At 51.2% G+C, this 21,551-nt stretch overlaps 1 protein-coding gene across 1 annotated transcript in view; it reads left to right on the plus strand.

The window, feature by feature from the left end:
• The first annotated feature begins 4,009 nt into the window (after positions 1–4,009).
• DAGLB (diacylglycerol lipase beta) overlaps positions 4,010–21,551 on the plus strand; it is a 28,001-nt gene continuing 10,459 nt past the window's right edge. Inside the window, exons 1-9 of the mRNA XM_034988341.1 lie at positions 4,010–4,201; positions 5,645–5,796; positions 10,865–11,036; positions 12,344–12,602; positions 13,984–14,106; positions 15,065–15,192; positions 16,088–16,214; positions 16,567–16,650; positions 19,272–19,349. Coding sequence (XP_034844232.1) covers positions 4,107–4,201; positions 5,645–5,796; positions 10,865–11,036; positions 12,344–12,602; positions 13,984–14,106; positions 15,065–15,192; positions 16,088–16,214; positions 16,567–16,650; positions 19,272–19,349 — 1,218 coding nt within the window. The 5' untranslated portion in view covers positions 4,010–4,106. The remainder of the gene's footprint in view (positions 4,202–5,644; positions 5,797–10,864; positions 11,037–12,343; positions 12,603–13,983; positions 14,107–15,064; positions 15,193–16,087; positions 16,215–16,566; positions 16,651–19,271; positions 19,350–21,551) is intronic.

The following is a 21,551-nucleotide window of genomic DNA, read 5'->3' on the forward strand; positions in this document are numbered from 1 at the left end:
AAACGAAAAAAGTCACTTGTTTACTTCGAATTCTGAGAATTGAAGATCCCAGGGCTGTAAAGAAGGGCTTAGAGAAACAACTATCCAGTTTCCTGAAAGATCACCTGGCTAACACTGCCTCACCCCCACCTGACAAAGACTAAATGCAAGGATATTAACTTTACTCAGGACACAGGCATTTTCTCAGATCAAAGAAAATTAAGTCCCAAAGGGAGAATAGGGGAGGAAATGAACCAACTGATTTGGAAAAACGAAAGAGTAAAGATAACAGTTTCTCCAAGTTAATATGAAGGTAAAATGAAAAGCCAAGAAAGTCTCTGAAGAATACTTACTGTACTTTGCAAATACATAGTGAAATTAACCTGAAAGAACAAGCAGAGAAGGATACCAAAGATTTTTTTCCCCCCAAAATTCAAGATAGAGCATCTATGGCAGGATGTTATCTCTTGTTACATCTGGATGGTAGATCCTTAGGTGTCAGGCATCTTCTCTGTATCTGAAAATTTTCATCATTTAAAAGTCATGATGGGGGCGCCTGGGTGGCTCAGATGGTTGGGCGTCTGCCTTCGGCTCAGGTCATGATCCCAGGGTCCTGGGATCGAGTCCCGCATCGGGCTCCCTGCTCAGCGGGGAGCCTGCTTCTCCCTCTGCCTCTCTCTCTCTGTCTCTTATGAATAAATAAAATCTTTAAAAAATAAAAAAATAAAAAATAAAAGTCATGATGGCCCATTTACCTTTTCAAGAGCTGTACTTTGACTTGGATATTTTGGAAGTAGGAAATACAGTTGATCCTGAACAACATGGGTTTGATATTGTATTCAATAAATACAATACAGAACTGTTCATGTATTTTCTCTTCCTTATGATTTTCTTAATATTTTCTTTTCTCCGGTTTATTATAAGAATACCATATATAAGGGCACCTGGTTGGCTCAGTTGGTTAAGTGTCTGCCTTCAGCTCAGGTCATGATCCCAGGGTCCTGGGATTGAGCCCCCTGTGGGGCTCCCTGCTTAGCGGGGAGCCTGCTTCTCCCTCACACTCTGCCCCTCCCCGCTCCTTGTGCTTGCTGTCTCTCAAGCAAATAAATATTTTTAAAAAAGAATACAGTAGGGCACCTGGGTGGCTCAGTTGGTTAAGCGACTGCCTTCGGCTCAGGTCATGATCCTGGAGTCCCTGGATCGAGTCCTGCATCGGGCTCCCTGCTCGGCAGGGAGTCTGCTTCTCCCTCTGACCCTCCCCCCTCTCATATGCTCTCTCTCATTCTCTCTCTCTCAAATAAATACATAAAATCTTTTAAAAAAATAAAGAATACAGTATATAATACATATGACATTCAAAATATGTATTAATCAACTGTTACTGGTAAGGCTTCCAGTCAACAGTAAGGTATTGGTTAAATTTTGGGGAAGTCAAAAGTTATACTCAGATTTTCAGTTGTGTGGGGTCGGCACCCCTAACCCCCACAATGTTCAAGGATCAACTGTACTTATTTTTAAAGATAAATCTTTTTAAAAGATCTATTTATTTTTTAAAAGATTTTATTTGGGAAAGAGTGAGAGAGAGAGAGAGCACGAGCAGTGGGGAGGGGCAGAGGGAGAGAGAGAGAAGCAGACTCCCCTGCTGAGCAGGGAGTCCGATGCAGGAATCTGCTTCTCCGTCTGCCCTTCACCCTGCTTGTGCTCTCTCTCGCTCTCTCAAAGAAATCTTTTTTTAAAAAAAGCTATTTTAAATAGAAAATTGAAAAACTTGTCTAAAATAAGGGAATTAATATGCTTTGTATGAGATACCCACATGATGGAATAATGTTTTAAAACAGCTCTAATTCAACAAATGGAATAATGTTACAAGGAAATGGCAAGGGGCGCCTGGGTGGCTCAGTTGTTAAGTGTCTGCCTTCAGCTCAGGTCATGATCCCGGGGTCCTGGGATCAAGCCCCACCTCAGGCTCCCTGCTCAGTGGGAAGCCTGCTTCTCCCTCTCCCACTCCCCCTGCTTGTATTCCCTCTCTCGCTATGTCTCTCTCTGTCAAATAAATAAATAAAATCTTAAAAAAAAAAAAAAGGAAACAGCAAAACATACTCCGAGAGATTAGAATTACATAAAATACAGGGGAACCTGGGTGGTTCTGTCGGTTAAGCATCTGACTCTTAGTTTTGGCTCAGGTCGTGAGCTCAGGCTCCTGAGATCGTGGCCCCCTTTGGGTTCTGAACTCAGCGCAGTCGGCTTGGATTCTCTCTCACTCTCCCCCTGCCTCTTCACCCCCCCAAATAAATAAATCTAAAAAAAAAAAAGCTATACAAAACACATTTCTTTTATTTTTAATGTGTATGCTACCTGTTTGAAATCATAGTTTGGTGGGTTGTTATTGTTTGTAACATTAAGTCATCAGTATCTTCTTTATCTTTACTAACAAAAGCTTATATAGAAGAATTATCTTATTGCTAAGCCTTACAAATCCTGTTTTCAAAAGGGAACTATTACATTTGAGAATATTTGGATCATAGGCACAGCCCTTTAGCTTCTGAATCACTCTCTTCCACTGAATTCCTGTTCTTCCTCCAGATCTCATTTTAGTATCTTCTTCGGGGAAGTCTGACCTCTCCGATTAAGTCACTTCTGGCCACACCAAGTACCCAATGAATACTTATTTTATAATGAATGGTTCTCTTTTCTTAACCAAGTGAGCCACCCAGGTGCCCATGGTTCTCTTTTCTATAGAAACCTTGTAACTTCCCCATCTACAATTCCCTGTATGATTTCCACAACCATCAATATAATTTCGATACTATTTTTAACTCCGAAATCCTGCCCTTTAGCAGATCCCTGAAGGAACTTCAGACTTAGAAAACCTTGACATTCAATTAGTTTGTTTATTCATCAAGTATTTAATAAGTGCCTGTAATTTGCTCCATTATGTGCATAGCAGTAAACAAAACCAGCGAAGTAAATTGCTTATGCAATTTACACCCTAAGGTGGGAGGAGAAAGGTAATAAACGTGGTACAATGTCAGGGAGTGATTAAGTATCAGGGAGGAAAACCGAAGCAGAGTGAGGGAATGGGAACAGATGGGTGTGCTGTTTAGATAAGGTGGCCAGGGAAGGCCTCTTTGAAACGGGGGCACTTGAACTGAGGCCTGAATGACCTGAGACAGAGACATGGAAGTAACTGGGGAGGAGCATCCCTGGCCGAGGAAACAGAGAACGTAAAAGTCCTGGGGCGAGAATGAGCTTGATGTATTTGGGGGGGGGGGGGGGCGGCAGGCAGTGAGGTGATGGAGAGAGAGAATGGGAACCCAAACCCAAGGAGACAGAGAAACACGCATTGACAGACTTGTGGTGTGTGACTACCAGGGAAGAGCCTTTCCCGGGGGGTTGGAGTCAATCTCATGCGCAAAGTGCAGACTTGCAAGATCCTAAGCTCTGACGGTTCAACGAGGTCGCCCCAGCTGCCGCAGGGGAAATGCACTGTCGGGGGGCGGGGGCTTGGGCGGCAAGGGCAGGATGAGGGAGCGCAGTGGGGAGACCCGGGCTGGCACGAGACGAAGGGGGCTCAAGGGGGCGCGGACCAGGGTGGGGCAGAGTGGAGGTGCTAAGTGCTCAGGGCCATAGGCTCTGAGGATCAGGATCTTCCCCACGCCCCAGCCCCAAGCCGCCGGATGGTTTCAAACCCTGAACTCGAGAGGCGTCCTAACGCGGCACTCCTGACCGCGGGTAGCACCGAGGGTGAACTTCATCACACGCCTGGAGGCCCACAGACCTGGGAGGACTCCCAGATCTGCCATTAACACCCGCTGGCCTCTGCAGGTGCTCATTCCTCCGCGCCCCGAAGACCCCTTATCTACAAAACGGGAATGTTATCAGAACGGACTTCGCACACGTGCAAACCACCTAACAAGCCGACCAGCGCCTTCCGGGTCAGCGCCTCGGCGCAGGCGCGGAGGGTCCAGCGGCTGCGCGGGGCTCAGTGCGCGTGCGCCGGGCCCGCCCCTCGCGCGCGCCTGCGCCGAGTCGCAGTCAGTTTGGCGTTGGGTCCCGGAGGGCGCGGGGCTCCGAGTGGCCACCGGCGCGCGGCGGGCTGGCCGAGGCCGGGCAGCGGGGCCTCAGCCATGCCCGGGATGGTGCTTTTCGGTCGGCGCTGGGCCATCGCCAGCGACGACCTGGTCTTCCCGGGGTTCTTCGAGCTGTCCCTGCGAGTGGTGTGGTAAGGGCGGCGGGCTGCGCGGGCGGGCGGCCCGGGAAGAGTGGCCGTGTCGCCGGGTTTGTGCGCGCGGACGCGGTGCCCACGTTCCCTCGTCTGGGCCTCTCCACCGCGCGAGGCCTCCGAGGACGGGCGTGCAGCCGCTCTCCCCATTTCTCGGAGGGCACACTGAGGCCGGAGCGGGGAGGCTGGGCCCGGGGTCCCCCAGGGGGTCTCCCGTCGCGTGCGACCCCGAGGCCTGGCCCCGGGAGCCTCCGGGACGGGGTTGCCGACCAAGGGCCGTGGCCTCCGGGAACTGTTTCCTGAAGCCAGGAACAGCCACTTGCATCATTACGGCGCTCGGCATGGAAATTCAGGGCATCAAGTGTCAACCAAAGGAGAGGATGGGAAATAGTAGCCTGCCTGTCGTTCTGGAGCCGGTTGTGCCCGAATTCCCCGACGAGCAGCCAGGCTTGGCACAGAGTGTGCAACCGATGGGAAGTGGAGTTGGGCGCCTCAAGGCTGCTCCCAGAGGGGCCGGGCAGGGAATAAGAGTGCGTTCTCGAGGGGAAAGGAATGTAAGAACGTGAAATATTGAAAGCGGCCCCTCAGTAGTTTCATAGTTTTCAGAGCCAGGTCTCCCCCGTATCATTTCCCATTGTTATTTCCAGACCCAAAGTCCTAATACCACAAAACTGGCAAAAGCATAAAATGTCCTCTAGTCCCAGTTCCACACCTGGGCTCGAATCCTTAATAACAGCGTTCTTGCCAGCAATGTTCAGCCCTTTGCTGAAATGCTTCTGGTGACTGGTCACTGTTGCTTTGAGGTGTTTGGTGCTGTCTTTCCTTGTTCTGCACCGAGTTACAAAATCTATAAATAAGTCTGCAGTACGTGGCCTTTCAAGCTTAATCAGTGTTCACTGTGGAACATCTTGGCATAACTCGATTACCACCTCCTGGTTTTTGCATTACACACAGCAGATGACAAAAAGTGTTTGTCAGTTTCTTGTTAATCCCCAGAAGTGAACATTACCTTGTTAATATTTTAGCAAGCAGGTATTTTGTTGGTTTACACTTGCATGTTTCTGAGTCATGGTAGGGCTGCCGTTTTTCATCAGCCCACATTATAGTTGCCTGCTTATGGCATTAAATGCCTCTTAGATATTAGAGCAGGCAGAGAATTAGGAACAATCATGTAAGCACAGAAAGGATAAAACTCATGTTTTAAAAAAAGGCCATGCTCTGTAATTGACTTAGTAGATTTTTTATTGTTTTCTTTTAGTAGATCTTTTATCGGAGAAAATTATATTCCAAAGCAAACTTCGCCTTGCTTTGGGAAATATTAGCTTTTTAAAAATCTTTAACTAAAATTTTTTTGTTTAATATTAACTCCTTTTATTTCATTCTGTAATGTTTTATAATGTAGTTCCTTGGTTTCCATTTCTGACCCTCCCTGTCTCTCGGCAGGTGGATTGGCATTTTGACTTTGTACCTCATGCACAGAGGGAAGCTGAACTGTGCAGGCGGCGCCCTGCTCAGCAGTTATTTGATCGTTCTTCTTGTTCTCCTAGCAGTTATTATATGTACGGTGTCCGCCATTGTGTGTGTCAGCATGAAAGGTAAAGGGTAGCCTTTTCTATTTGATACCTATTCTTTTTTAATTGCTTTATTGAGATATAATTCATGTCCTATACAGTTCACCCACTTAAAATGTACAAGTCCATGATGTTTAGTATATTCACAGAGTTGTGCAGCCATCACCACAATTTTAGTACATTTTCATCATCCCCCAAAAAATCCTATGCCTATTAGCAATCCTCCTCAATTTTCCCCAATTTCCTCAGCCCTAGCCATCTGCTAATCTACTTTGTCTGTAGATCTACCTATTCTGGATCATACAGGTGGAGTCACCCACTGTGTGGCCATTTGGTCTGGCTTCTTAAACTTAGCATAATGTTTTCAAGGTTCGTTCACCTTTTAGTGTGTGTCAGCTCTTCATTCTTCTTATGACTGAATAATATTGGCTCAGTCGGTTAAGCATCTGCCTTTGGCTCAGGTCATGATCCCAGGGTTCTGGCATCGAGCCCCACGTCGGGCTCTCTGCCTAGTGGGGAGTCTGCTTCTCCCTCTCCCTCTGCCCCAACCCCCTGCCCCAGCTCCTGTGTGCACGCTCTCTCTCTCTCTCTCTCATAAGTAAAAAGTCTTTTTAAAAAATTACATCGAGTGGTTTGCCACGTTTTTACTTATCCATTTGTTAGTCGGTAGACATTTGGGTTGTTAACAGTTTGGGGCTGTTACACATAAAGCTGCTATGAACGTTCGCTTTTGTGTTTTTGTATAGACAGAGGTTTTCATTTCTCCTGGATGTGTGCCTAGGCGTGGAATGGCTAGGTCATGTGGTAACCTTGTGTTTAACCTTCTGGGGAACTGGCAGGCTGGTTTCCAAGCAGCTACACCATTTCTCTTTCAGTTTATAAAGAGTTTCCATTTCTCCCCATCGTCAGCAGCACTTACCTTTGTCTGACTTTCCGATCCTAGCGGTCCTGGTGGATCTCACTGTGGTTGTGATTTGCAGTTCCTTGATGAGCATCCTCTCGTATGCTTACTGGACATTCGTATATCATCTTTGGGGATGTGTCTGCTCAGATCCTTTGCCCCGTTTTAAGTTGGGTTATTTGTCCCAAATATGAGTTGTAACAGTTCCATCTATTCTTAATGATTTTTTTTCTCCATGTTACAGTTTTCTGCAGTCACTTTGCTGAAAATGTTGGGAGCCTCCCTGTATGAGTGCTCAGGTTCATAGGAGGAGCCGAGCATTGTGGTGCATTAGTAACTAAAAACTGCAGTCAGAGGCAGGGCTGAATGGCATGCCGCCCTCCAGCACATTTCATCATTGCTTGAGTGGGGATGTGGGAGGCACGCTCACACACTCCAGATGATGGGGAAAGCACTGGGAGGGAATAGCTGATTCACTGGGCGGCAGAATCATGATCTTGATGGTGTGGAATGACCAACTGAAACTTAAAAGATGGGGATAGCTCATGGGGAGTGATAGAGAAATGTTAGTGGCCAAGTGTTTCTTGGCCCTCAAGAGAAAGACCACAGGGTTCTGGATGACCAAGAGGTGTGGCATGTGCCCAGTTAAAGAGAAATATATGGAAAAGAGAGCTCTGTGTAATTTAGCATGCCCCTGAAAACATGAATGCATGCATGAATGTCTAGAGCGAAGAAGGTCCCAGTTCTGTGATCTGTGTCGGTCCCCTCTGTGTGGCTTTAGCACTGTGGAGTTGTGGTTTTGGTGTGGTGGTGGTGTTTTTTAGAGAGTGCGGCGGGGGATGCAGAGGGAGAGAGAGAAAATCTCAAGCAAACTCCGCACTGAGCATGGAGCCCGATGCAGGGGTTGATCTCGTGACCCTGAGATCATGACCTGAGCCGAAACCAAGAGTCAGATGCTTAACCGACTGAGCCAGCCAGGCGCCCTAGCACCATGGAGTTTTTCCATGAAGTCTGAATTTCTGAAAGAAGTAATTAGGTTGGTGTCCCTTCAGCTGTGGTATCATCTCATTTATTGGCCCTTTCTGTTCATGTCCTAGTCTGGTTAGAAGACCCAGTATGCCGCTATAATCGTGGGTTCAGATCTGAAGCAGGAATGTAAGCTTTTTTTCCCTTAAATGGTTTTCTTCAGGTATTTTTGGTGGTGTCAGGGCACGTACGCCGTGATGGATGGCCATGTCACTGAGGCTCCCCCTCGTAAGCACTTGCCTAAGGCCTGCCCCATCTCACACTCACAGTCAGAGCTCAGAAAACATCTGACGGTGTACGTGTTAGGCGTTATGTGCCAGTTGTTTGTGTTATGGGTGGGTTGCCTATCCAGCAACCTCTTCCAAACAGAACCCAGTTTTATTCGGGACGTCCCCCATCCCTCTCCCTCACATATGAAATCAGTGCGTCAGAGAAGCCAACTCTCCACCCAGCTCAGGAATGATCCTCATGTGTCAGTGATTGGTTCCGGAATGGACGTGTGACCCAGTTTGAGCCAGTGAAACTCAGGAGTTTTTTGGAAAATTCTGGGGAGTCTTTCCTTGCTCCTCTAGGAAAGATCCAGAAGCAGTAGGCTGTTTTCAGTCTGGGTGATTCTGTGGAGGGAGGAGCTGCTGAATTCCCGCCATATCTCCACTCACTGCCAGGATGAGCTGACACAGAGGAGGGCAGAGCCGTGAGGGGCCAGAGCGCCATGGTGCCCATGCTCTGCATTTCCAGTCCCCGGAGCCAGGGAAGGTCCCAGGTCCTTCCCGCTTTTACTTTTGTTACTTGTGGCTAGAGATACCACAACTGACCTAAAAACAACAGTTTAGAAATTATGTTAGTTTAACCAACTGAGCCACCCAGGCGCCCCGAAATTATGTTAGTTTAAATGCCAACCCCGAGATCATGATCTGAGCCGAAATCGGGAGTCGGGAGCTTAACTGACTGAGCCACCCAGGTGTCCTTGTTAGTTTTACTCTTGATCCATGGATGACTTCTGCTGCCCTTTTGTTCCATAAGGCATATCAGTAATTAAGCTGTCACTTGTGCAGAAAGGCCATGATTTGTAGCTTTGCGCTGGTATTACTCTCTAAAGGAGACACCACAGGCTGTACGTGCTTGGGACCAGTGGGGGTCAGTCATCTTTACCCAAGACACTGATGCTTGGGTATTCACCTCTGCTCCTTTTCTTGGTCATCAGTGTAGCGTAGTTGGGAAGAATCTTGCTATTGTGGCAGTTTCTAGTTTTGATTGGAGAACCTCCCTGGTGAAATCCTACTGTTCCTACCATGTAGGAGGTTTAATTAGGGGAAGGTCCAGCCTCATGACTACCACGTTTTCTTGGCAGAACACCCTCAGCCTCCAGGGTGTGCCATTCGCTGGGTTTGATCGTGATTCTGGGAGGTTTCCTTGCATCGCCTCCGTATTTGTGTTGGGAGCTCATTGCTCATCTCACGCCAGGGAAGATTGCTGCAGTGTAGAGGTGTTGAACCAAAGATTCTGTGACGCAGGCCTGCCTTTTGTGGTCTCTGCCCAAATGGTTCGGCCTGATGAAGATGCGGGCTGCGCTGAGGACATTCCGTCCAGCTCGTCAGTTCTGGGTTCTCAGCGTCACTGCGCCCCCGGGAGCAGCCGGGTGCACGCCGGTCCCCTCTTTGCCTTGAGAGGAAAATCTCTTATCTAAGTAAATGACAATGTTTTCACTGGCGGGTATGACTATATAAAGGAGGTTTTTTTCAGTATCTTGATTTCTTTTTGGAATCTTAGAACTCCGTTTTCTGCTTCCTCATTTCCGACTTTATCCCATTCCCGGAGCGTCGGTGTTCACGGCGCTAGCCCGGGTCGGGTTGCCTGTTTTACAGGTGATCGGCTGTTGTTAGCAGCGGGCTCCAGAGAGCACCGAGTTTTTATGTCTGCACTCACTGTTCCTCAGAGAGAGAGTGGTGTTTTGGTTACCTTGTATTTTGTCTTCGTGCCAAACATGAAACTGGAGAGTGTCTTAACATTTTAAAATGTGACTCTAAGTAATCCATTCTAATCCCAAATCATTCTTTACATCTTAGAAATGTCTTCACTCACTGTTTCGGGTTTTGGGGTTTTTTTCACTGTTTTTGTTTTAACCATGTGGCATTTTTATGTTGCTTCAGTTAGTATTTATCACAACTTTTTCCCAGAGGGAGCGAGTTGATGTTTTACATCAGGAATTAAAGCACACGGACCTCAGTGGGATGCTTGGGTTTGTTTGAGACACACGGTGAAAAGGTTGTGTCTGCATGTTAGGTTTCTTCAAGCGTTCTCGCACGTCAGAATTGTTCACTTCCCAAGAGTGCAGACGTTGGTGAGGCGGAAAACCGGGACTATGCAGACCTGGATTGTGGGGGTTTTCGTTGTTGTTGTTGTTAAGATTGTATTTATTTATTTATTTGAGAGAGAGAGTGCAGGGGGAGGGGCAGAGAGAGAGAGGAGGGGGAGAGAGAGAATCTCAGGCAGACTCCCTGCTGAGCACAGAGCGGGATGCAGGGCTCAATCTCACGACCCTGAGATCATGACCTGAGCTGAAATCCAGAGTCGGACGCTTAATCGACCCTACCACCCATCATGCACCCTCTGGGTTATGTTTTAGAAAGTAGTTACTAAGCCCAGTTGGCCTGAGTTTCCTCCTTTGTAAAATGGGATGGTGACTATCTTCAGAGTCGTGAGGATTACAGAAGAATGGGTGTGAAGTGTTTCACATGGTGCCTGAACGCCATAGGTCTCAAGCAGATGGTGGACTTACGTTCTAGAACTCAGGTGACCGTGTATCTCTGTTGGCCTGGGACAGCTCTGTTTTGTGCCAGTTGTCCCAGCATAATTTTTAATAGCACCTCCTTCCTCTTTCAGAAGTGTCCCAATTTGGACAATGATTATATATGGTCATCCCAGTTAGAACCCTGAAGTATCTTGAAACCCTAGTAAATCTAGGAAATGAATCTGAGGCTTTTTGTCCTGTTTCCACCCCGCCCTTGGCTACTTGCTCTCAGCCTTGGGCACTGATTTCCAGTTACGAGTAGAAGCCACCAGGCGCGCCTACAGTACTAACAGATGCTTGCCACACTCTGTGTCTGTGGAAAGCAAGTCTCTGAAGAAGCCAGGTGCCCGGGTTGAATATCTTCTGTGTTTCAGGAACCATCTGTAATCCCGGACCACGGAAATCTATGTCCAAACTGCTTTACCTCCGCCTCGCGCTCTTTCTGCCAGAGATGGTCTGGGCTTCTCTGGGGTCCGCCTGGATAGCAGACGACGTGCAGTGTGACAGGACGGTGGTGAATGGCGTCATTGCCACCGTCATCATCAGGTCAGGTGTTCGTCTTCTCTCTCAGTTCCTTGGCTCGGATGCATTTGAGATGTAAGAAGCAGACCTTTCTGAGTCACTGCAGATAGCCCCAAGTCATGTGGGCTTCCTAAAATTGTTAGAAGTTGCACCTTTTTGAGTAAATCCTAAAAATTGAGAGACATGGGTTTATATATAAGAAACAATTCATCTCCTGTTAACGCATTTATTGATATCATTTTCTTTCTTGCTGGTTCTCATTCTTCTGCATTCTATCCCTTCTGTTTTTGTTTTTTTTTTTAAAGATTTTATTTATTTATTTGACAGAAAGACAGCGAGAGAGGGAACACAAGCAGGGGGAGTGGGAGAAGGAGAAGCAGGCTTCCCACTGAGCAGGGAACCCGATGCGGGGCTCGATCCCAGGACCCCCGGGATCACGACCTGAGCCGAAGGCAGACGCTTAACGACTGAGCCACCCAGGCGCCCCTATCCCTTCTGTTTTAAGAAGGAAGAAAACCCAAAGACCAATTCAAGGGCAAAAACTAAAGGCAGGATGAGAAGAAACGCGGTGTCAGGAATCGTGACAGGGACTAACGCACGGGATTGGGTTTTCGCAGTTTCCAGGCTCACAGTCTCAGGAACAATCCGGGGACTTGTGCTGATGCCGGCCGGCCCACGCCACACGCGCGCGGGCAGCAGATCCCCTTCGCAGAGGCGCATCTTCCCGTGGCACACGTGTCTGGGAACCGCAGTGTCTGGCATGTTGTTCCTCACACGTATGAATGAAAGACCCATCAGAGTTTCCCACGATGTGGCACAGTTCTTTCGGTTTTACTGAGAAGAACCCCGAGGCACTGAGGAGTAAGGGCCTGGGTCATGGCCAGTGGACCATGGAGAACAGGTTCCAGCTACTTCCGTGCCCAGGCTGCAACTCTGCCTACCAGGCATCTGCTTTTTTCTTTTGTGATCTTCACTTCTAAGGCTCTGATTTTTGTGCGGCCTGGGCCAGCCACAGGCTCATAAAGAACTTTCTAGGGACACCTGCGTGGCTCAGTCGGTTAAGCGTCTGCCTTCGGCTCAGGTCATGATCTCAGGGTCCTGAGATCGAGTCCCGCATCGGGCTCCTTGCTCGGCGGGAAGCCTGCTTTTCCCTCCGCCTGCCCCTCCCCCTGCTTGTACTCTTTCTCTCTCTGACAAATAAATAAATAAAATCTTTAAAAAAAAAAAAGAACTTCCTAGAAGAAACAAGTTGCTCACCTCAACCTGGTTCTGGGAGATCCGCATCTGGATGTGGGACCAGGGTCATCATGCCTTCTCTCTCTGTTTTGCAGTTGGATTATCATCATCTCCACTGTGGTCACCATCATCATCGTCTTTGACCCCCTCGGGGGGAAAATGGTTCCGTATCCCTCCTCTGGCCCCAACCACCTGGATAGTCATGAGTCGAGCCAGCTACTTAACGGCCTCAAGACAGCAGCTACCAGCGTGTGGGAGACCAGAATCAAGTTCCTGTGCTGTTGTGTCGGGAAAGACGACCATACTCGAGTTGCTTTTTCGAGTACGGCAGAGCTTTTCTCAACCTACTTTTCAGTAAGCTGAAGGGGTCTGCTTTCGTCTCTTTCTCCTAAGTAAATGTCTCTTATGTTAAGATGAATACTCTCTTTGGAGCTGATGGCTGATCCCCCGTTCACGTCAAGAGCTCTTGCCCACGTGTGGTCTGTGGTGTGGCGGAGTCGGGGGGAGACTAGGGGCCGTTAACCCAGGGCCCTGAGCTTGTGGGCCCCGTCTCTCTGGTCGGTGCGTCCTGGTGTTGCCACCTGTTTGTTACACTGTCAGGATTTTTAGTTCATTTTTAAGGAGCTAAATGATGGAACCTGCATATTTTGGGATGATTTGCCAGTTGTCTGAATCGTCTGTCCTCCATCCAGCTGGTCCTCTGCAGGCGCCAGGTGTGGGCGGTGTCATGCATCCAGGGTGGTATCAGACCTTGTTTACTACTTTATAGCATGATAGAAATGATAGATTATTCTGCTTTTGAAGGAGAGTTTGAATATGTTATTACAATGTAGGAAGGCATCTTCGTTCTAGAGCAGTTTCTTCAGTGATTTGGAAATACTCATTTTTCTTTCACATCCGTCGTTTTCCTGTAATGTTCTCTGGTAAACTGTTGTGTTCGGCACTGACACCAGGTAAGGGAGACGCGTTCTCATGACGTCCTGCACGACTGCCGGTCCCTCCTTGCTCTGTGCAGTGTCTGCATCTGCAGGGCCCAGGGCCGGCCCGGTAGGCTGGTAGCAGTCGCCACAACAGCCTCCATGTCGGGACTGGAGAAGTGGGTCTCCCTGAAGTAACCTTCAAGGAGTGCTTCAGTCTGGCCTTCAGACAGCTGGGAGAACCGATGGCTCAGAGGCCGAGTGGCCAGTGCCTGGTCCGTCCCTGTGGACCAGAAGTGCCTGGAGGCAGCAGAGGAGTCTGCCTGAGGGAGAAGGGGGGAGGCAGGCACAAGAGACGCCCTCTGTTGCTGTCCTAGTTTGAGGTTCTTTTGGAGGCTTGCTGTAGCCGGTGAGTCTAAGTTCAGTCTCTCAAATCTCTACCAGGGACTCTGAACAAAACCAGGGCATCTTGAGCAAGAGGCTAAATTTGGGCTAAAATTGGCCATTACTACAAAGATGGTGAACTTACCCATTTGCTCCCAACTATACAAAAGCTGTGAAGTCAGTTAAGTTACTTGAAATGAAATTTGAAAATAAAAGCTCAGCAACATTTCTGTGTTCTCTGGTGGATTTGTCTGAGGGCAGGATAGTAAAAATCATCAAGCTCACATATAGAAGGAGTCTTGAAAATACTTCTAAGGAACCTCTTTACACATACCTGTGTGTGTGTGCGCGTATGAACTGTAAAAAACGGATTTTAAAAAGGAATTCATGGGCCGTCCCTGCTGAGTTTATGACAAGCCACTGTTTACATCCAGGACACAGACCTGGTGCCCAGCGACATCGCGGCGGGCCTCACCCTTCTCCATCAGCAACAGGACAATATCAGGAACAGCCGGGAGCCGGAGGGGGTGATCAGCCATTCCCCGGGGCCCCCCCAGGTAAGCCCCTTTCTGGTGGCTGGTACAGTTTTGACATTTACTCCTATTAATACATCTTCAAAAAACAAAACAGACTGGCCAGCAACGATTTCAGGACAGTTGGCTTAGAATCTGATGTGTGGCTTCTGCTAGTTGTGGTCCCTCGGGTAGAGGGAGCCCATTCCTGACCACTTCACCCTCCATTTTATTTTTTTATTTTTTTAAAGATTTTATTTATTTATTTGACAGAGACATAGAGAGCACAGATAGGCAGAGCGGCAGGCAGAGGGAGAGGGAGAAGCAGGCTCTCCGCGGACCAGGGAGCCCAACGCGGGGCTCGATCCCAGGACCCTGGGATCATGACCTGAGCCGAAGGCAGGTGCTTAACCGACTGAGCCACCCAGGTGCCCCTCCTCCATTGTATTTTTAAAGCATTCTCTTTTAGGAAATTGGCTGAAGTCAACATAGCAAAAATTCTTTCTGGGATGGGCCTGATTCCCCCTGGGCGTGTTTGCTCTCTTCTCTGGGCCAAGGGAGCAGAACAGTTGGGTTTTGCTGGAGGAGTTTTCCTGCCACAGCTGTTTAGGCTTCTGAAAGAGAAGGTTGCACGCGGATGGATGGGTTTCTCTGCCCCTCACGCAGGTGCCCGGGCCTTCCGGCTCTGCTGCCGCGGGGGCCTGGCGCTCTGCTTGTCCTCATGCGCTTCCAACTCAGTCCCTGGCTCGTTCCAGCAGGGGCCACAAAAGTCAGCAGGGATTTTTGCTGTTCATTTCCACCATACTTGCTGCATTCCTGTAAAGTGAGGGGTCTGTTTTAGTCCGCGTTTAAAGACGAGTTTCCCCTGTGGAAGTCTGCTGAGGTCTGTTCAGTGAGGGAAGAAAGGGGCATCAGGAGTTCGAGTTCAGGTTTATGACCTTTGTGAGTTGGTCTTGTCCGTAATGGGTTCCCCGAAACAAAAAGCTGTTTTTCTTCTCTTCAGGAAGCTGATTTGGACGCCGAGTTAGCCAATTGTCACCATTATATGCAGTTTGCAGCAGCGGCCTATGGGTGGCCTCTCTACATCTATCGGAACCCCTTCACCGGGCTCTGCAAGATTGGCGGGGACTGGTAGGTGGGCGCGCCTGGGCCCCCGCCTGCCTTCCGCCCGTCACTCCGACGGCGCCCCACTGTAGTTTCTAAAAATAATCCCGTTTCCCCTTTCCCAAAAACGTTCTGTTTTGAAACACGTCAAAACCGCGAGTGCAGTACCGAGAAGGCCCGTGGATCGTTTATCTGGAGCCACCAGTCGTGACTTGTGTGGTCACATGCGCTGTGTCACCATCGCTTCCTGCCAGGCTGCCCGCGCAGAGGGCACGGCCCTGTCCGCGTTTCCTGAGGACGAGGCCTCCTTTTACGTACTCCGCACGCCCCGCACCAGCGCAGCTCGCGTTAAGCAGTAGCTCCCTTAGGTTGTGGCCAGTTTCCCATTTGGGCCAGTAGGAGCCTTCAGAGCAAGGTTTCCTCCACGTGAGGCTCACGCGTGGCGCTTGGCTGTCTGTCTGGAACAGTTCCGTGGTATTTCCGGTCTTGCGTGCTGGTGACATTGCCTTGCACGGTAGTCTACGTATTTTGTGAACGGCCCTCAGTTTGTATTTGTCTGATGGTTTCTTCTGGGTTGGAGTCGAGTACACATTTTTGGCAGGAATTCCTCGGGAGGAACGTCCTGCCCTTCTTGGTCCATCATAGGAGGAAACAAGGTGCCAGTTTGTCCCATTCCTGGAGATTTTAAAGTCTCTCCCATTCTTAATATAATTTATTTTTTGAATACGTAAAACATTAACATGACCCCAGAAGTCAGAACTGTAGTGAGAGGTGTGCCTGGAAATAGCGCAGGCTGTTCTCCTGGACCCAGAGGAAGGGCCGAACCTTGTGAGCCCGGGGCTCGCGGCTGCTGGGGAAGCGGGGGGCGGGCCTGATGTTCCCTGGTCGGTACTGTAACTGACACATTTGCCTGTGTATTTAGTTGTCGAAGCAGGACGACGGAATATGACTTGGTCGGAGGCGACCAGCTCCACTGTCACTTCGGCTCCATCCTGCACACGACGGGCCTGCAGTACAGGGACTTCATTCACATAAGCTTTCATGACAAGGTCAGTACAGCGGCGCCTCGTCCCTGCTCTGGGGTCGCGGGGTCCTTCGAGAGTGTGATGGAAGTTAGAAACTATCTCCCCCAGAACAGTGCGCGTAGACGCACGCACACACACGCACGCACGGTTTGCATGCCGGTTCAGGGGGCTCCCAGGCCCTCCCATCCCAGAGATGGAGCCGGAAGTCCTTGTAGAGATACATCGTGGGTTCTTAAGCAGACCACCATCTGTGGAAGAACGGCCGGGCCCCACGGCTGAATTGTGAACTGTTAAGAGACGCCGGGCCGGCCGAACTCGGCCCTGTAGCTGCGCGCTCTCACTGTCGAAAACTCATGCTTCTTTCCCTCGCCTCCAGGTCTATGAGCTTCCCTTTTTAGTGGCTCTGGACCACAGGAAAGAATCTGTTGTGGTAGCCGTGAGAGGAACGATGTCTCTGCAGGTAAGGGGCCTGATGCTCGAGGCCCGGGGACAAGGGGTGGGGTGAACAGCAAGCCACGGGTACCGGGAGACCCGCCTTTGCTGGAACGGAGGGTAGAGCCCTCATCGGTTAGAGCAGGAGATGTAGCCGGAAACACCAGGATAGAAAGTGCAGAAGCAGACCCAGGGCTGTGAAATGCTGCCTTTGGAGAAGTGGAGGGAGTCGTTTCCTTTCCACCGAGAAGTGTCAGAAACAGACCAGCAGGCTTGGGTTCCCTGCTGGAGAACTTCCTCCAGAGGCGCCCGCCTGACTCTCGGGGGTGCGGGGCCTGCCGTGTATGTCTGTTCCCCCCGCCAGCCAGCCCTGTTCTGGCCGGCCCGGCCCCGCCTTCTCGGCCCTGTGCGGATAAGTGGGCAGCTGCTGCCCTCCTTCCATGTCGTGCTCTCTGGTCTGTTCTTGGCCCTTGCTCCATCTCATTTCCTGGTCCTCACTTCCCTGCTGACGCAGAAAGTGTAGCGAGACGCCACAGTGTGAGCCTTCGGCCCCCTGCGGGGCAGGGCCTGCCGCTCGGAGCGTTGGCGGGGACTGTGCACCTGCCCAGGGCCCTGCCTGGGGCACCGAGGAAAGCAGATGCCTCACCTCTGGCCCCCATTTCTAATAATTCTGCAGCATCCCCCAGCTGGCCCCTGAAGGCACCATGGAGTGGTCCTCGCTTTCTCTCCTGGCTTCCTGCCTGGTCTCTCTGGCTGTCTCTCCATTTACGGCCCCATGGCCCCCATTGTGGCCCCGTCTCCCCTCCCAGGCCTGGGAAGCAGTTTTCTACCTTGGTCCCTGTCTCTGGTTTCTTATCTTTCCAGTCAGTCCTCATACCATCCACAGAGAACTCTTTCTAGAACGTGGGTCAGATGTTATCACTGCTTCTTAGAAACCTCCCTCGGCCCCCCCACTTTTTTTTTTTTTTTAAGATTTTATTTATTTTTTAGAGAGAGAAAACGTGTGAGCAGGGGGAGGGGCAGAGGGCGAAGAGAGAGGGAATCTTTTTATTTTTTTATTTTTATTTTTTTTTAATTTTTTTTAAAGATTTTATTTATTTATTTATTTGAGACAGAGAGAGAGACAGAGAGTATGAGAGGGAGGAGGGTCAGAGGGAGAAGCAGACTCCCTGCCGAGCAGGGAGCCCGATGCGGGACTTGATCCCGGGACTCCAGGATCATGACCTGAGCCGAAGGCAGTCGCTTAACCAACTGAGCCACCCAGGCGCCCAAGAGAGGGAATCTTAAGCAGGCTTCTCACCCACTCTGAAGCCCAACACGGGGCTCGATCTCATGACCCTGAGATCCTCTGACCTGAGCCGAAATCAAGAGTCAGATGCTGGGCGCGCCTGGGTGGCTCAGTTGGTTAAGCGACTGCCTTCGGCTCAGGTCATGATCCTGGAGTCCCGGGATCGAGTCCCGCATTGGGCTCCCTGCTCGGCGGGGAGTCTGCTTCTCCCTCTGACCCTCCTCCCTCTCATGCTCTCTGTCTCTCATTCTCTCTGTCTCAAATAAATAAATAAAATCTTTAAAAAAAAAAAAAAAAGAGTCAGATGCTTAACTGACTGAGCCACCCAGGCACCTCACCCCATTACTTTTTTTTTTTTTAAAGATTTTATTTTTATTTATTTGACAGAGACACAGCAAGAGAGAGAGCACAAGCAGGGGGAGTGGGAGAGGGAGAAGCAGGCTTCCCGCGGAGCAGGGAGCCTGACGCGGGGCTCCGATCCCAGGACCCTGGGATCATGACCCGAGCTGAAGGCAGACGCTTAACCAACTGAGCCACCCAGGGCGCCCCCCCCGCCCCACCGTTAGTTTTTAATAGAAAATTCACGTGTCTTATCACAGCTCTGTTGATGCTTTGTGACTTGACCCCAGCCTGCCTTTCTGGTTCCCGCCCAGAGCTCAGCCTGCCGGTGGTTCTCCAGTGGGCTGCAGTCCCCTTGAGCTTTGCAGGGTATCACTATGGAGTCCCATCCCCAGCGGGTTAACTGCATTGGGTCCTGGGGATGCACCTGCCTCTCGGGCTCTGCCCGCGGCCCCTCTGAGCACCCATGCGCCTGGCCCTGTGTCTCCTTCCTGTGCTCAGACGCTCTGCCTTGGGTCCTCTTGGCCCCTTAGGTGGGGTTGCCCACCTCTCTCTGTTCCCTGAAAGCAAGTTTTCCCTTTAGTCTTTGGCTTAGGTGCCACCTCCTCCAGGAAGCCCACCCCCACCCCCGCCCTGCAGTACACACCCCTCTCCCCTCTGATGCATCTCTTACCCTCCCTTAGCTTTCAGTGAGCCGTTGATAGCCCCTTGAGGACAGGAAGCATGCTTTGTTCAAAACCCAGGTACAGGACTCTGTGCTTCATGGGTACTTAGAAGAGGTGTGCAGTGAGGGAAGGCAGCAGGTGTGTCTTAGCCATGTCCCACACCCCCTCCCTGCCGACCGTGGGTCCCTCGGGAGCTTCCTAGCCTCCTGGGTTTCCTTCCCAAGGTCAGGTGTCAGGTTCAGTCCTCAACAGTCTGACCCAGGAGACCGTAGCGCTCCGCGGTCCTTCAGAGGGACCTGCCCCCCGGCCGCCATGCACAGCTCGTCCCAACGGCCTCTTCCAATGCACTCTTTGTAGGACATCCTCACGGACCTGTCAGCGGAGAATGAGACCCTCAACTTAGAGTGTGGGGTGCAAGACTGTTCGGCACACAAGGTACAAGCCCTGGGGTGTGTGTTCAGGAATGTTCCGTTACGGTGAAGCTAAAAGGGGTCAGGATTTTTCCAACTCTGACTCTCTCCCGGGAATGCTAACCATACAACAGGTAGCTACCAGGTGCCAAGTGCTGTGCAAAGTAAGTGCTTTTCATTCTTTTCGTGGAAATTCTCATGACAACCTCGTGAGGTTGCTTTGGTTTTTTAAGAGAAAGGAGCAGGTTCAGAGCCATCGAGGGACTTGCCGGAGGCCACACAGTTACTGGAGTAAGTGCCAGTTGGCATTTGAACCCCAGTCGAACGCTCTTCCCTTGACCAAAGTCCTATATTGTGGAGAAGAGAAGCTTCAGCTGAGTACAGGGCCCCCGCCCGGGAGTGCCTCCCACGTCCCCCCACCCTCCCACGGCCCCCCCAGCACTTCCCCGTGGCCCGGCCGGTTCCCTCCGCCGGTGTCACAACACACGGTTCTCCTTTCGGTCTTACTGTGCGGGACCGCAGCGGCCTGCCTCGGACGGACTTGTTTTCTAAAAGGGTTTTAATTGTGTAACATGATGTTCATCATTGCACCCCTTTCCCTTTGTAAGCATCCGATTCGGCGGCGGCAGAGACTCCCAGAGGCTCTGTACTTCTCATCATCCCAAACATAAACTCCGTATCCGTGAGCGGTGGCTCCTCCCGCCCCACGCCCAGCCCCTGGTAACCTAGTACCCCCCAGGGCGCTGGTTCTCGGGACCCCCCAGAAGTGGAGTCACGCGGCTGTTTGTCCTTTCACTGAGCACAGCGTCCTCGAGGTGGATCCAGGCGGTAGCACGTGTCAGAGGCCCCTTCCCCTTGTGGCTGAGCGACGCCGCGCTGTGTGCGGCGCCCACCTTTGCTTGATCCGGTCGTCCGCGGATGGACGGGGGGTCACGCCCAGGCGTCGGCCGGCGTCAGCGCTGTTGCTGGAAACAGGGACGGACAGACAGCTGTCCGAGTCCCTCCTTCCCGTGCTTTAGGGAACCTGCCCAGACGTGGGGTTGCGTGTCTGGTGGTGTTTGCCGCGTTTAACGTTTCAAGGGACCACCGGGCTGTGTTCCAGCGCACTGCACCATCTCCCGTCCCACCAGCGAGCAGCCAGGCCCTCGTTCCGCACGTGCTTGTTGCCGCTTACTTTCCGGGTTTCGGTGCTTCCAGCCGGACGTGCTAGTGGGCGCGAGGCGGTATCTCACTGTGGTTTGGGCTCACGTTTCCCGGATGACGAATCAGGTTGCAGAGCAGGGCGTTTGCACGTTTGAGGGAATGATTCTGTCCCGGAGGTTCCAGCAGCTCCTTCCGGGGAGAGGGATGTCGGGGTGGAGGGCGATGGGCCTGTGCTGTTTTTATATACTTGTGTGTTTTTTAACCAAAACCCGTATTACTTCTCTGGTGATCATGTTTTAAGTAAAAAGTGTAATCTTTATAAAGATGTGTGTCAGAACCAGAGTGTAGCTGATGGAGCCCCACGGTCCCACCTGGACGGTTTTCAGGACAGGGCCAGACTGGAGCCAGACTGGAGGCTTTCGTTCTGCCACCAGTTAGAAGTGGGACAGCCCTGGGAATGTGAATTTTCCCCTTTAACCCTTAACTGTCTTTTTGGGTCTCAAGTCACAGAAGAGTCCAGTGTCACTACTGGGCACGTGTGAAGAAAAAGAGAAATGTTCTACTTTCTTACAGAGACACATCAACTCGCCAACCACACAATACCCAGCAGGATCCCGTGGGCTGGGCTGCGGCTGTGTTCTTAGAATCGGCCGCAGCTCGAGGCTTTGTGCGTGCACGAGGTGCGCTCTGGGCCTGGCCCCCTCCAGCCCGGTTCCCGCCGGGGGCAGCTCCCTCGGGCCGGGAAGGCGGTGGTGGTGGCGGCGGCGGCGGGCCTGAGGGCAGAGCTGTTCTCCGCCTCTGATCCCGGTCCCAGCGGTTGGAGCTCGAAGCTGTGCGGCTGAACGCAGTCTTGGCCCTTCCGGGGCTGGCGGGGGGAGTGTCGGTGTGTGTGATGCAGGCCAGGGCCTCCGCCACGGCCGCTGTGTCCAGGTCCCTTTCGGCTTCAGCTGTCCCGAGGCGGACACGTGGTCGGTCCCCGCGGCGGGTGGGAGGTGGCTGCACGGCCGGCCGCGGGGGAGGCCGGGAAGCGCGGTGGTCCGTCGGGAGGTGCTCTTCCCAGACAGTAAACCCGTCAGACCTCCTC

This window comes from Mirounga leonina, unplaced genomic scaffold (genome assembly GCF_011800145.1).
Source record: "Mirounga leonina isolate KUSES-001 unplaced genomic scaffold, KU_Mleo_1.0 Mir_454, whole genome shotgun sequence".
Lineage (NCBI taxonomy): Eukaryota > Metazoa > Chordata > Mammalia > Carnivora > Phocidae > Mirounga > Mirounga leonina.